The following is a 14801-nucleotide window of genomic DNA, read 5'->3' as shown; positions in this document are numbered from 1 at the left end:
TAGCTAGCCAGGTTGGCATGCCATGACATCATCTGATCCTGCTCTTCCAGCCCTGCTGAGCCGTGTGGACTTAGAGAGGAGCTGGGTGGGGGAGTGGAAATTACCCAGACAAGGCCCTCTTGTTGCATGGAGAGTGGGAGTGACCCAGGAGACCTTAAGAACCTTTTATTTAGTTCAACTTCCTACAATATGATAGGTGTTTAACATACATTCTTTTGAATTCACACAACAATCTTGGAGGTAGGGTTTCATGAATATGGAAGTGGAGGTGAAGACAAATTAAGTAATTGCCTAGGAATTACTGCCGATAAAGGAAGGCCTACACCATGTCTACCTGGCTGTAAAATCTGAGCCTTTGCCTTGAGAGCATGCAGACATGAAAATTGCAGACCACAGCTTCCCACCCAAAGCCACACAGGCTGACCCGAGACAGTAACTCAGGCTCCTAACTATTCATCAAAGAATCTTTCTATGACACGTGGCTTATTCTGATGCCTGAAGTGACCCAGGATGCAGCAGGGCTCAGGCCAGCCTGGATCAACTGTCACTTGTCAAGTAGGCAGGGTTTGGACAGGCTCTGCTCTCTGCCCTACAGACCCTTAACCCAGGCAACAAATACGGCAGGGCAAAGGGCCGAGCTACTCAGTTTCTGGAGGGGCCCTTCTGGGGCTGGAGCACAAGCAGTGAGGTGTAGTGGTAAAACCCCTGCCCGTGGGTTAGTCTTTCCCAACGGAGTTCTACTGCAAGTTACTTAAAGCTCTGGGTTTTCTCGTTAGAAAAACTGGGGTAGGGAGCAGGACGTGAGGCGTACTACTGCAATCCCAGTTACCCGGGAGCCTGAGCTGGAGGACCGAAAGTTCGAGGCCAGCCTGGGCAACTTGGGGAGCCTCTGTCTCAAAATAAATAAATAAAAATAATACGGGCTGGGGGTGTAGCTCAGTGGTAGAGCGCCTCTGAATTAAATTTCCAGTATTGTAAAAACAAAACAAAGCAAAATAAAAACGAGACAAGAGTAAATCACGCTTGAAGGGCGCAGGCACAAAAGCTGGGGTCTTTACGCGCCGAACTAATACCATCTGATTTCACTCTAGCGTCGCCGCAAAACGTTTGGCGGTGCGGCCCTAGAGTGGCTGGAGCGGGAACGGGAACGGGAGCCGGAGAAAAACTACGATTCCCAGGAGGCACCGGGAGGCCGGCGCGCGGCGGTGACGTCGCGGGGGCCGGCGCGAGGCGCTGATTTGGCCGGAGCTGCCAGCGGGGTACTGCCGCCGCTGTTTGTTACAGCTGCTGAAGCAGCTTCGGCCCCTGTTCCCGGGCACCCCTCCCGGGCCCTCGACCTCCCGCTCCGCACGGTGAGTTCGGACCTGTAGCTTCGGGTGGCGGAAACCGAAGGCCTAGGGCTAGAGGAGGGGCGACAGATAAGTTGGGGGCTGTTGGAGGGGCGCCGCGGACTGGAGATCGGGATAGGGTGGTTGGGGGTGGAGGCGGCTGCATCACACGAGGAGGTGCCGGAGGAGGAAAGTAGGAGTAGGAGGCCGGGGGTAGGACTTTGGGGAGGAGTGTTTCGGCTGGGGTGGGGGGCGGGGAGAGGCTGGACTTCGGGGATAAAGGTTTTGGCTTGGTGAACGCTTGCAGATGGGGGGTGGGGCCCCAGACCCTGCTAGGCTCTGAGTGTCAGGTCCCTAGCTGGAAAGCAAAGCGGGAGGCCCTCGTGCCAGAAGTCCCACTCCGAAAACCCCAGCAATAGTGAGGACTCCGCCTCCTCGCTCCTCCCTGCCCCCAGGTTGGAGAGGGTTCCCTTTCTTTCCACTCCCACCAACCCCTCGAGTCTGGGAGGCTGGACCAGAGCGAGAGGTGAGCCACTTTGGTCCTGCAAGTTGTGGGTGGGTGGAGTGATAGAGTTATGTGGTGTGCTGCCACGGACTTTCCTTTGGGGTCCTCAGGGTACAGGCCTGGATGTTTGGGCTCGTCATCCACAAGGCAGGAGGCTTGCTGTTTAAAGGGTTGCTTTTACCTGGGGGAGGAAATGGGAAACACTTACCTAGTGGCTGCCCTGGGGCGCACTCTGGCCTTGACGTGAGTGTCTGACAGACTGGTTGGGCCGGGATGTTCCTGTGTGGAGCCAAGTGGGAGGGGAAAAGAACTTCCAGCAAAAAAGTGGTTAACAGAACAGAGTTGCTGCAGGCTCTGGTTTGAGGCAGGTTATGAAACCACATCAGGGGCTGGTGATGGCAGCCACCTGCCAGCTATGGCAGCAAAACTTTAGAGCCTCAGCTGCTGGGGACCTGTCTGCCTTTGTCAACCTCTTCTCCCTATTTTTCCACTTCTGGGAGAAGGATCAGTTGATTACTAATGGAGGTGACATGTACCCACAGACACCAAAGTCCCAAGAGTGCGTTCTGGCTGCCAGATTTTTTCTTAGTTTATGAATTGCTAATGTCTATTTTTTGGGGGAAGGGGGTGGTGGTCTGATAGGGTTTCCTGCTCTCAGGGCACCTAGTGTTCAGGCTTAAGAAAGAAGCTTCCCAAGGTGTTATCTAGGACCTAGATCAAGGTTCCTCCCAGACTCATTGGGCTTTGTTGGATGCACTGTTAGACAGAAGAGGGAGTAGAGCCTTATGATTTGGGATCCAGCAAGGCTTTTCTCACTTCTGGACAAAATGCTAGGGAGGGCTAGAAGTCTTTCTGCACCTACAGCCCTGGAGGTCTGACTTATGAAGGAAGGGCCAACAGTTTCTGGAGAGCTTTTTCCCTCTTCATAGTGGTAAGTCCTTCAGAGGCCTCACTTCTTAGACAGACACAGCCCCTGTCCCAGGTGGAGGCTTTTGCGTAGTAGGTATCCCAAGGGCTATGTTAGGGTAACTGAAGTCCCAAGGCTCTGGGAAGGTAAACAACGGATTTTCTAGTTCCTTGGGTTTCTGTTAGGCTCAATTATCCAGCTTAATGGACTGGGCCAATGGGCCCCAGGAGCATCACTTTCACCAGTGTGTACCCCAGCGTTTACCCTGAAGTAAACCCTATCAGGCCTGTACCCTGAAATAAACCCTATCAGGCCACCACCCCCTTCCCCCAAAAAATAGACATTAGCAATTCATAAACTAAGAAAAAATCTGGCAGCCAGAACGCACTCTTGGGACTTTGGTGTCCGTGGGTACATGTCATTTCCATTAGTAATCAACTGATCCTTCTCCCAGAAGTGGAGAAATAGGGAGAAGAGGTTGACAATGTTTACTTGTTGGGAAACTGTGTTTGTAAGCTTTGAAAGCTTTGAGTTTTAAGAAGAGGAAGCTTGCTCTCATTGTTCTGTAAGTAAGGAACTAACCCATGAGGATATTGGGTCTTGTGCAGGCTTGGGTAGGATCCTGCCAGGAGATGTAGTTTCTGAGTTTGAGGGGGTTGGCCCAATGGGGTGATAGAGGTGGTCTTCTGGGCACTTCTAGAATATCTCCGTCTGGGACTCCTTTTTGTATTACCAGGAAATTTGGGGCTGCTACCATGATGATGACTCTGGGGTCTTTAGCAGGCAAGACCCTACTTTAGATAAGGAGGTGAGCAGTACACAGGTGACTTCTGTTCCCACCTTCTGTTAGTCATAGGACCCTCAGGGGTCTAGGGACAACCAGGCTCTGGACAAGCGGCAGATCTTCCCCCTCCTGCCTTCTTTTCTCCCCTCTGCCCACTCTAGATAGGGATCACTATTTCCTGGGCATCAAGGGCAGCCTTCTGGTTCCTCCTGTTGCAGGGCTTCTAACATTGGGACTGGGCAGGGGAAAGGACAGTGTTAATACCTGGAAACAGGTGCTGAGAACGGAGGTTGAGGTGAGGACGGCTGGGGCAGAGAAGGAAAAAGGCAGGAGGGAAGTCGCTGGTACGATTTCGTGTCCTTGGGAGGTTGGCTTCCAGCTGCCTGTGGGAACTATAGATGTTGGCCATTCTCTGTATCCTTCCCTCCCCTCTCTTTCTCCTCTGTTAGTCTTCCTGGGCCAAAGTTTGGATCTAGGATCGAAGAATTAGGGTAGATAGAAACAGTGACCCCAAAGTACTTCATCCACTACTGCTTGTGCCCACAGGGCTTGCCTTCTTTTACTCCTGTAGGAAGGGCTTAGAATAGGAGAGGTCTACTGAGGCCCTCAGTGAGACAGAACCAGCAGGAATCATGCTGAGGGATAATTTTGGTGGGGTAAAGGGCCCTGGAGATTTGACACCAGAATGGCTGGCATCCCAAGGGTTAGCCTGAGTGTCTGCCAAATGGATAAAATGTCTGGGTGTATAGTTTTGTGTCACCAAAAAGGAGCCTTCCAGATTTGAGCAAATGTTGTCTCTTAATGCTATTTTCTCCTCCCACCCTCTTTCTCCTTCAGTCCTCTTGGGTAAACTTTGGGGAGATCTATGATTGGAAAATTAGGGGTGGGTGGGAATAGTGACCTCAAAGTACTTCACCCACAGGCCTCACCTTCTTTTACTCCTGTGGAAAGGACTTAGGGTAGGAGAGGTCTCCTCAGACCCTCAGTTGAGACAGAGCCAGCAGGAATTATACTGAGGGAGAATTCTAGGGGGCAGGCCTCTTCTCTCCCCCTAGTAGGAAGGGGACCCTCATGGAAGTGCAATAGCAGGGGATGGGCATTGATTTCTCTGCTCTGGACCTGAATATCTTTTGATGATCTGTCCCCAGGCACTTATAGGGCACTGTCCTGATGGGATGATGCATAGGACAGCCCAGTTTTACTCTCACCCCAGCAGCAGGAAATGACTAGAGCCAAGTGCACATAAACTTTTTTCTAGCCTCCATTCTTGTGAACCAAAGCAGTGAGACTATATGGAGTTCTCAGGGAAGGAAGATCCAGAGGGTGTGAGGGGGCAGAGGAAGTGGTGGTGTGGCCTGTCTCACCTGTGCTGCTTGTTTGCAGAGCAGCAGCGGAGAGGGGTGTCAGGATGAATGTGGGCACAGCACACAGCGAAGTGAACCCCAATACGCGGGTGATGAACAGCCGTGGCATCTGGCTCTCCTACGTGCTCGCCATTGGGCTTCTTCATGTCGTGCTGCTGAGCATCCCCTTCGTGAGTGTCCCTGTCGTCTGGACCCTCACCAACCTCATCCACAACATGGTGAGAACCTGCATCTGACCATATGTGCTGTTCTTTGATGGGGCTGAGGAATAGAAGGAATCTGCCAAACGTGGGCCGGGTAGCAGGGTGATGACCTGACAACAGCTGTTGCCAGCGCCCAGGCCTACCTCTTACCTTTCTATCCCACTCCTCCTCCTGGGTTTCAGCTCTGTGCACACCTATAAGAAGAATCAAATCTGCAGAGTTGTCTACATCTCCTGGATGGGGTGGCTTGTGGATTTGGAAGTTGGCTATTGAGAACTGAACCAAGGGCTTTGAAGTATCCCCAACACCCAGGAGTCCTAGTGCCTAGCCTGGAGTAGAAAGGCTCCTTCCCCAAGTTAGGATCTCATGCCACCCCTCACTCCGGTCCTCCTTTGCCCCTTAGCAGTCATTGCCTCTTAATCCTTTGGTGAACAGGCAGGGGTTCAGTCCCCCTCAGCCTGCCCCTCCCTTCTGGCTCGTGGAGGCTCCACCTGGGCCGGAAGGTAGCATCTCTATGCCTTTTCTGCAGCTAACTTCTCTTCCTTTCAGTCTCTTCATGCCAGGCCTGCCCTCTCCCCCTGGAGTCCTCTTGTTATGCCTGTCTCCCAGCTGCTCCACCTTGGCCTCCAGCCCATATCCCCCTGCCCAACAGGGGGAGGCTGCAGATCACCTGGAACTACTTCTGTGACTGGGTGGAGGAGCTAAGCTGGGGGCCCTTTGGCCTTTTGTATCTTCTAACGAAGGCACCCCTCTCCAGGGCATGTACATCTTCCTGCACACAGTGAAAGGGACACCCTTCGAGACCCCAGACCAGGGCAAAGCGAGGTTGCTGACCCACTGGGAGCAGATGGACTACGGGGTCCAGTTCACGGCTTCTCGGAAGTTCTTGACCATCACGCCCATTGTGCTGTGAGTGCCTTCACTAGTGAGGACACCAGCAGGCAGGACAAGGCCTGGGGGAGCCTGGGGCCAGCCAGACCTAAACCCCTCCCCAACTCTGGCCCTTGATGTAGGAATAAACAGAAGGGAAGGCGAAAGATCCCTGGGTCTTACACTGCACTCAGGCCTGGGCCTCCCTGGCCCTCTTTTCTCAGTTGGAAAGACATTGGCCCACAGGCCTGGGTGCAGGAGGGGGCTGAGTTAATAGGGGCCGCAGTAGCCCGGGAGATCTTGCCATTCCACTTCTGGTGTGGAGACACCTCCTATAACTCCTTAGTGGTCGGAATTCTGAGGGAGGAGGTGACCTCCGTTTTTTCATCTCTCCCTAACCTTTCCCTCCAGGTACTTCCTGACCAGCTTCTACACCAAGTACGACCAGATCCATTTCATCCTCAACACTGTGTCTCTGATGAGCGTTCTCATCCCTAAGCTGCCCCAGCTCCATGGAGTCCGCATTTTTGGCATCAATAAGTACTGAGGGTGCAGCCCCTTCCCCAGCCTGGGGTGGCAGGGGAGGGGTGGAAGGCGTTTGCTGTGATTCTGAAGACAAGGAGCCTCTGGACACTGCCGGAGATGGGGATCACGCCTCTGGGCCTAGTTCCCCCTTGCTTCCCCAGTAGCCGACTTGGAGTAGCTTGTAGTGGGTTGGGGTGGGCCCCTGGGCTCTAACCCATTCTGATTTTTTGATTCTTTCCTTTTGCCTTTTGAATAGACTCCATGGGGTGGTCATGGAAGGGCTGGGCTCCCGGGCTGAACATGGACCTAGATCTCTGGGGTTGGGACAGGAGGCAAGGGAGAAATCCCTGCTTGCTTGTTTACCCTCAGGCAGCCAAAGCACTTTAACCCCTGTGAGGGAGCAGAGGAAGGTACGGCTTCTGAATTGTTTCGTTTTGGTTCTTCAGGCTATAGGATGACACCGTATTTTTGTATCTATGGAAGCAAGTGTGTGACAGTACCTCACCCCTCTGGGTAGAGAGCTGTCTGATCCTAGTCCCAGGCTTTTGGTGGCTCTCCCGCACCCTACTCTGGGTGCTGGATGGGAGCGGGGAGGGTGAGGGGAGGTGGTGGTGGGGCATACATGGCCTGGTTCCAGAGGCAAAGGGCCAGGGCTTTGCCATCTGGTCCCAGTGGAGGTTGGGGAGAGGGCAGTGGTGGGTAAGGGTGGGGTAGTGATCCGAGTCTTAGAAGAACAGGCCTCAGCAGTAGTGGAGGTATGTTGTAAAAGGGGAGTGGGCAGAAGCTAGTCCCACCTCCTCCTCACTCACAGAATGGTCTTGGGGAGAGGTTAGGGAAGTGTCTGTGGGTTTGAAACTCCTGGACTGGCGTGAGGGGCGGACTTGGGTGGAAGAGGCTATGTCATTGTGAGCACAGGTACAGTTTGACACTGTCCTCTGGGTGTGAGGAAGCTGCAACAGAAACAGTGGACAGTGGGGCCCTTCCATAGTCCCTCACCTTGTGACCTCCCTGTTCAGACTGGTGCCGTGCAGGGCCTTTTGAGGGACAGGTACACGTGGGGCTCTGAAACCACCTCCACTTGGTGGTGGGCTGAAGGGTCAGGCAGGGTGGTGGCTCAGCCACTGTCTCAATCCAAGGAGGGAGACAGGTGGGGCTGGCTAGAGAGGAGGCGCCTTCTCCCCTCCCCAGTCCTACTGGGAGCATGTTACATTGAAAAGGCGTGAGTGCCTGAGCCCTCTGCTGGGGGCCTGAGGGAGGAGGAGAGTTCACTCATCCTGTTTTCTGCCTCCTATCCCATCCCCACCCCAAGTATCACAGGGAACTTTCACCTTAAATCTTTCTAAGCAAAGTGTGAATAGGATTTTTACTCCCTTTGTACAGTATTCTGAGAAACGCAAATAAAGGGCAATATGTTCCTGTTTCCTCTGTGTCTGGCCTCTGTTTCCTGGAGGGCCCTGGGGGAGGGGGCAGCAGCTCCTGCTGACACAGTGGTGGGGACTCTGGGACTGCTGGTTTTTCTTATGCCCCATTAGGCCATACACCTCTGACTTCATAGGCAGGGGCCCTTCAGTGACCATGGAGAGGGTCAGTCCAGGCATGGTTTTACAACTGGAGTGGTGGGGGTGAGAGGAACAGCCCTTCCCTCTGAAATTCCCCATCCCTCTCCATTCTTCCAAGGTCTTTCCTAGTCTCTGAGCATAAGTGGGAAGGGAAGAGGTAACTCCAGGACTTTTGAGGCTCATATAGCCTCTAGAAGGAGGAGTCCTTATCTCCTGAGGACATGGCTTTTCAGAGTGTCTGTGCCGCATTATCTCCTACTCCCAGGACAGGTGCAAAGTCCCAGACAGGAGGGAGGACCTCCCCCCAGCAGCCTGGCTCTTCCAGTCTTGGTCCTGCTTCATGGCATCCTTGAAGTGGGAGTCTGGAAGAGTGCAGGATCTTTGCTTAAGGCTAGACACCGTCCCACTCCCCAAGTGGGGCCACATGGCAGTGGGAGGAGAAATGCAGCTACTGGGCCCAGTCCTGGGAATGGGACTGCCTGGGTTGCTTCCATGGCTGGAAAGAGTGCAGTTGGGGCAAGGTTCAGGGAACATCAACAGTGACCTCTGTTCCAATCTGAGTGCTGTCACTTGCTGTGTGGCCTCCTCCAAGTATTTCTCTAAGTTTCAATTTTCTTCCTCTGTTGTATAATGCTTCTTAATCTGTTGTGAGCCATATGATTAATTGTCACCATTTTCTTTAAATGTTCTTTCAGAAATGAGGGGTGCAGAGACCAGAATTCAGTCTGGATTCACATAGGTGGTTATAGCTGAGGGAAGACACAGGGGCGGGGGAGAAGGAAGTCGATGAAGAAGAGTAGGTGGCATCCAGATAAGGAGGACCTGCATCTCCCTGAGAGGGTTCTCGGGGTATGTGGTAGGTGGGGAGGCTGAGTTCATACTGGCCCAGCCTGTTCTTTGCAGGTGTTGACTGCTGTTCTTTGGGGGTCTTCATTGCTGCCCACCATAGTGTGGCATTTGGATATGCTGGTTCCTAGGTCACTGTCATGTCCCTGACAACCATGCATTGCTTGCTGACACTTGGTTAATATCCACCCATATGCCATTTCTCTATTCTTTTTTGGTGGTGCTGGGGATTGAACGCACGGCCTTGTGCATGCAAGGCAAGCATTCTACCAATTGAGCTATATCCCCAGCCCTCCATTTTTCTATTCTAACTCACTGGATAGCAGCACAGCTCAGGCTGTCTTATTCTATACCATTCTATGGCTCAAACTCACCTGGGATATCTATCAGGATCTCCCATCTACTCCTTGGGTCTGAAAGAAATGAAGAGGTTTTGGTTTAATTTGCCTCCAACCCAGCTATGGCTTATGAGGCTTATCTAAAGGCCCAGGAGGTGGGGCATGTAGCCCTACCCATCCTTCCCAGAAGTGCTCCACCTGGAGAACTTTGAAATATTTTATATCTTCCTGAGACTCCGAGGCCAGGAATTATGTAGAGATCCGACAGGGAATTCTGATAATTTCCACTTTTGGTGAGCAGCTGAGGACAAGAGAGAAGGTTGGTAGCCTTTGAGTTAGGCCTGTAGTCCTGGTCACTCTTTCCAAACACCTAGAAGAATTCCCAGGTTGGGAGTAAGTTGAGAGTTGGCTTCCACAATGGGGGCTGGGCCAGAAAAGGAGCAGTGAGTAGGTGCTGGGTCAGGCAGCAGGGACTGAGGGAAAGGTGGCCAGAAGTAGATGGGAAGCGAATCTAGGGAAGCTTTGTTTCCTTCTGAGGCCAACTTAATCACAAATGGTTGCTAAGGAGTACCCATCCCAACTGCCTTGTAGAATACAGCAAGGAAAGGAGGCCAGGAATCAAAGCTAGGGGAAGAAACAGCCAGCTGGGGCTGGTCATGTGAAGTCTAGATGCTCTGTCCCTTATCTCTTCCTGGTTCCTCTGGCACATTGGTGACAGTTTGGCTGGGGGATGAAGGGGCTTCCTTTTCCAGTCTTCATGCCCCTTGGAACGGGGGTAACTCTGCTATGAGAGATGCAAAAAATGGGTCTCACTTTGCTTGTTTGGGGTAATCCCTACTCCATCCTTCCTCCAGATGAGTTCCACCAGGGAGAGGAGAATCTGGGATCTGTGTTTTTACTCTTATTTATCATTCCTTTTAAAAACGGGGAAGGTAAACCATTCCAGGTCCTACTTGTCTGGAAACTTTGGTTCTTCCTTGATTCCAATCTGCCGAAGGTAGAAGATATAAATACCTAAACCGTACCCTCCTCCCGCAAACTGAAATTAGCTTCCTTTAGCCAGTTGGTCCAGGCACAATGCTTAGTGTATTTGAGGATGTCACAGAAATGTGACTGGATGAGGTGGATGCCGGAGAGGATATGATTGCTATCAGAAGCATCTTAGATGCTGGCAGATTCCACTGCTTCTCTCTGATGAGGGAGAAGCGGAGCCCCTGGGGATGCACTACTACAGAACAGACCTCATCTTGCAGTACAGACTGCAGGAGGGCGAAGCATCATGTGACAGTTGGAGCTGGGCTCCCAGGTCAGTAGGAGATGGACGAGGCAGAGAGTCTTGACTGCCCTACTCCATTCTATTCTCAATTCCCTACTGCCATCAGCCAAGCCAACCAACTGATTTGTATATCATGTCTGCACACCCCAATTTAAGAAACACACCGAAGAGCTGCATGGGGGAGGGGAGAAGGGGAAGTAGAGATTTCTTTTAAATTAGCTGAGCTCTCCTCATACTTTTTGTTTTGTTTTGCTATTGGTTTGGAACCCAGGTACACTTTACCACTGAATTACATCCCATCTCTTTTTATTTTGAGACAGGGTCTTGCTTCAAGGAACCTATTTGGTGCTGTCTCTTTCCCTGGCGATGGCTCACATTCTCCCTTGAATATCTCTGCTCTCCTAAATAAATCTTTGTGTCTCTCAAAACAAAAAAACAAAACAACAAAGAACCAAAATAAAAACAAAAAAAGAAAAGCCTATCTGTTTGCATACAAAATTCAGGGGCAGAGGTGAAACCAAACTGAAAAAATCCTTGCAATGATGTTAAATAGTCTTATGAATTCATTTTTGGCAACTTGGCCTGCTCTCTTTTCAAAAATATATTTGTATTTCAACTCTATGGTGCTGTTGGTATGGTTAAAGTGTGCACATTTTTTTTTTTGTTATTGTTTTTTTACTAACTAAAGTCCTTACTTCAGATTATTTTAGTTTTTACTTAATGTCCTTTTTCTATTTTAGGACCCCATATTACATTTAGTTGTCATGTTGTTTTTGTCCCCCCCCCCCCCCCCCCCCCCCCGCTCTTTTGGTGCTATGGATTGAACTCAGGAGCACTTTACCCCTGAAATACATACATCCTTAGTCTTCAATTTTTTTTTAATATTTAATTTTTAGACAGGAAGGATCTTGCTCAGTTGCTTAGGCCCTTGATAAGTTACCTAGGCTGGCCTTTAACTTGTCATCATCCTGCCTCAGCCGGTCACTGGGATTACAGGTGTGCACCTTTGTGCCAGCACTTTGACTCCTCTTGATTCTGACAGTTTCTCAGATTTCCTTGTTTTTGATGACCTTCACAGTTTTGAGTAGTACCGGTTGGATGTATTGTAGGATGTCCCTTTATTGGAATCTTTCTCATTTTTTCTTCATGTTCAACTGTAGGTATGGATTTGGAGGAGGAAGACCATGGTAAAGTACTGTTCTTATCCACATTATATTGGGGGTACATAGTATTAACATGCCTTATCACTGTTGATATTGACCTTGATTCCCTGGCTGAAGTAGTATTTGTCAAGTTTTTTACTTTAAATTTATCCTTCCCTGCTCCACTTCTCCATAATGTACTCTTTGGGCATATAAAATTTTATTTTTTTTCTCTCTGACAAAGTATATGCAAATTTTTATATCACTCAAGAAACAAATGGGCCCTGAGATATTACTGTGTCATATGTGTAGGGTTGATTTCAGGGACTGTTCCTGTCTGTTTCCACCAGTTCCAAATGCATTTTTTTTCTGGAAATCCAGCCCTGTTCTCCAAACCCATCAGCTGGGGCTCTGCTTCCTCTGCAGGTTTATACTTGGGAGGCCTCAGAGAATGGCCCTTGGCTCCTTCACTAACCCTGACAGGGCTGCTGACTCAGCATCAGTGACGTGATTAGCCCTGATCAGTTGGGGCAGAACCCATGCAGGTGGGCAACATTCCAGAGTTGCCTCACTTTACATCTGTATGGTTCATAAAAATGCCTGGGATTTAATTCTGCTTAATATTTATTTTCCAATTGGCAAGGGCTCCTACTTTTTTAGCTTTATTTTTCCTTGTCTCATTTCAGCCTCTCAAATAAATAAGACTAGCTCCCTGGAATGTGTGCCAGGCACTTTGTTAAAGGCTACCTGCATTATTTAATTTCCCAAAGCGAAGAAAGTACATATTGTTAATACTCAGCTATAGATGAGGAAGCAAATTTGAGAAGGTCAGGTAATTTACTCGAGGTCATTTGGTAAGAAGGTGGGCCAAACCTGGCACTGTGTGAGGGTGTTCCAGAGAAAGGTTTTTAGGGTCACCTTTAGTGAGACCTTTGCCCTTGTCTTTCCAGGTCCAAAGGTTGAATTATCTGGCACAGTAACACTCTTGTTATCCCAGCAGCTCCAGAGGCCGAGACTGGAGGATCGTGAGTTCAAAACCAGCCTCAGCAATGTCAAGGCACTAAGCAACTCACTGAGACCCTGTCTCTAAATAAAATACAAAATGGGGCTGGGGATGTGGCTCAGTGGCTGAGTCCCCTGGGTTCAACCCCTGGTACAAAAAAGAAGTTGAGTTACAAATAATGGACAAGGACTTGAAGTTGATAGTGAAATTATCCAAAGGAGAAATAATTTCAGGTGACTTCTGGGGGATCCCACAAACAGAAAACCAAGATGGTGAAGAAGTGTATACATCAGAAATTTCTGGAATCTCTTGAGAACAAATGAGGCTGGAGTTGGTCAGCAGTGAGAAGGGAAAAGGGCAGAAGCCCATCCTAGGCACCAAGGGCATCCATGCGCCACCCTGGCTGGTACAGCCTCTCACACCCCATCCTGGCACGCATCAACCCACTCCTCACTCAAACCCACTTCCTTTTCTCTGCTCATTTCTCCAGGAGTAACCTCTACCCAGCCTTCTTCTGGTGTCCCCCATTCCTGCCCATCCCTGCTGCCCTCAGGGGTGATAAATTCCTCTGCTGGTATTAAGAGGCCACTCCTTGCTCTTTTGTACTGAGTGGCAGAGCCAGCATTTTATGCTTGATTTGCTCTTTTGAGCAAGCCCATGGTTCCATGTCCTCCTTCCTCATTGCACTGGAAGCAACTCATGACAAGGGACTGACTTTACTCACCCAGCACACAGCAGGTGCTCAACAAAAGAGCTGAAGTAAAGCATACAGTAAAATCGAAACACCCCTTGCAGAACATTTCTTGCACAGAAAGTGCCACCACCCCACCCACAGCTGGCACCAATCAAATGCCCTGGAGGTTCTGCTAGCTGGAGGGCATGTGCTTCCTGACTTAAGGGGACATCACCAGCTTCGCCCTCAGCAACAGTTCTGTGCTGGGGGTGTTGGTCTTTTCTTACCCAGCTGGAATTGCTAGTGATGGAGGAGGAGTTCAGGGGAAGGAGCCCATAGTTCTCCAGGATAGCTCTCCCTGAGAAGGTGTCTTTCCCTTTTTTAGGGACCTCAGTGAGGTTTCATTGGTCCCTTGAACTCCCCCTGCTTACCATAACAATGCTGGGGCAGGCTCCAGGGTTTTTCTAAGGGAGCTCAGTTTTTTTCTGGGATGCCTGTTTTTTTCTAGGGTGAGGGTGTATGATCTTTATACATGGGGACACTAGATAGGCAGGGGAAGATCATCAGAGGCAGTGATGCATGGCTTTCTTTGGTTGCAAATAATAGAAGGTCCATCAAGCTATTTTAAGTCAATGTGAATTTCCTTATGAAATCAGAGATGCCTCAGGAGCCCAAGGGCAGGCAATATAGCCAGGTGGGCTCCAGGGACCAATGTAAGGAGCTGGAAACCCTTCTCAGAGAGGGGGGGTGCCTACTTGCCAGACACCCAGATCAGTGTCATGGGAAAAGCATGTGCTTTGGACTCACATAGACCTGGGTTTGAATCCCAGCTCTACACTTACTGCTGTGTGACCCTGAACCATCCACAACCCATCACTAAGCCTCAATTTCTTCATATGAAAAATGGATATGATTCTGCCGACACCATAAGTGTGTGGCGAGGGTTAAATGTGCTTCCTCTGGAATATCTCACTGTTGATGATGATGTGCAGAAGCTACTGTCAACACTAGTGAGTTCTCTTCCCACTTTGCATCCCCACTTCCCATCCACAGTGGGTAAAGCCAGCTATGATGGGTGCTGTGTTCCAGTTTTCTAACTTCAGATAGGAAGTAGCTGATGGATGGGGAGGGGTGTCAGTGGGAGGTGGGGCCTGAGGTTCTGAACTCTCACCCCTCACCCCCACTCTGTCTCCAGGAAGCTGAAGGAGAAACTACCCCTCTCATTCCAAAAAAATTAACAGAAAAGAAGACCTGTTCCTGACGTCAGAAACTCTGGAGACAGAAGAGGAGGAAAACCTTCAAAGGAGAGCAGCAATATAACATTTGAAGCCTGACCTGGAAATTCTTTTTCAGCTATGAAAACAAGGTTAGGATCCTGGGAGAGGGGGTGAGAGAACCAGCCATGGCCCACCCACTGCAGCTCAAGGGGATGCTGGCTCTTAGCTCTTGCTTCAGAACTCCCTGAGCTGTTCCCGCTG

General features: G+C 50.3%; 1 protein-coding gene across 2 annotated transcripts; it reads left to right on the top strand.

Moving 5' to 3' along the window:
• Positions 1–1216: 1216 nt before the first annotated feature.
• On the top strand, positions 1217–7908 carry Ormdl3 (ORMDL sphingolipid biosynthesis regulator 3). Of its 2 annotated transcripts, none has more exons than XM_026386869.2 (4): positions 1217–1352; positions 4908–5106; positions 5849–6000; positions 6373–7908. In XM_026386869.2, the coding sequence occupies exons 2-4, from the start codon at positions 4933–4935 to the stop codon at positions 6506–6508; spliced, it is 462 nt and encodes a 153-aa protein (XP_026242654.2). In that variant the 5' UTR covers positions 1217–1352; positions 4908–4932; the 3' UTR covers positions 6509–7908. The 2 variants fall into 2 exon arrangements, with proteins under 2 accessions (XP_026242654.2, XP_026242653.2); XM_026386868.2 differs by having other exon boundaries at positions 1262–1352; positions 4913–5106.
• The last annotated feature ends 6893 nt before the right edge of the window (positions 7909–14801 follow it).

This window comes from Urocitellus parryii, chromosome 7, assembly GCF_045843805.1.
Source record: "Urocitellus parryii isolate mUroPar1 chromosome 7, mUroPar1.hap1, whole genome shotgun sequence".
Lineage (NCBI taxonomy): Eukaryota > Metazoa > Chordata > Mammalia > Rodentia > Sciuridae > Urocitellus > Urocitellus parryii.
Note: the sequence above shows the minus strand (reverse complement) of the source record. Positions and strands in the feature narration are given on the sequence as shown.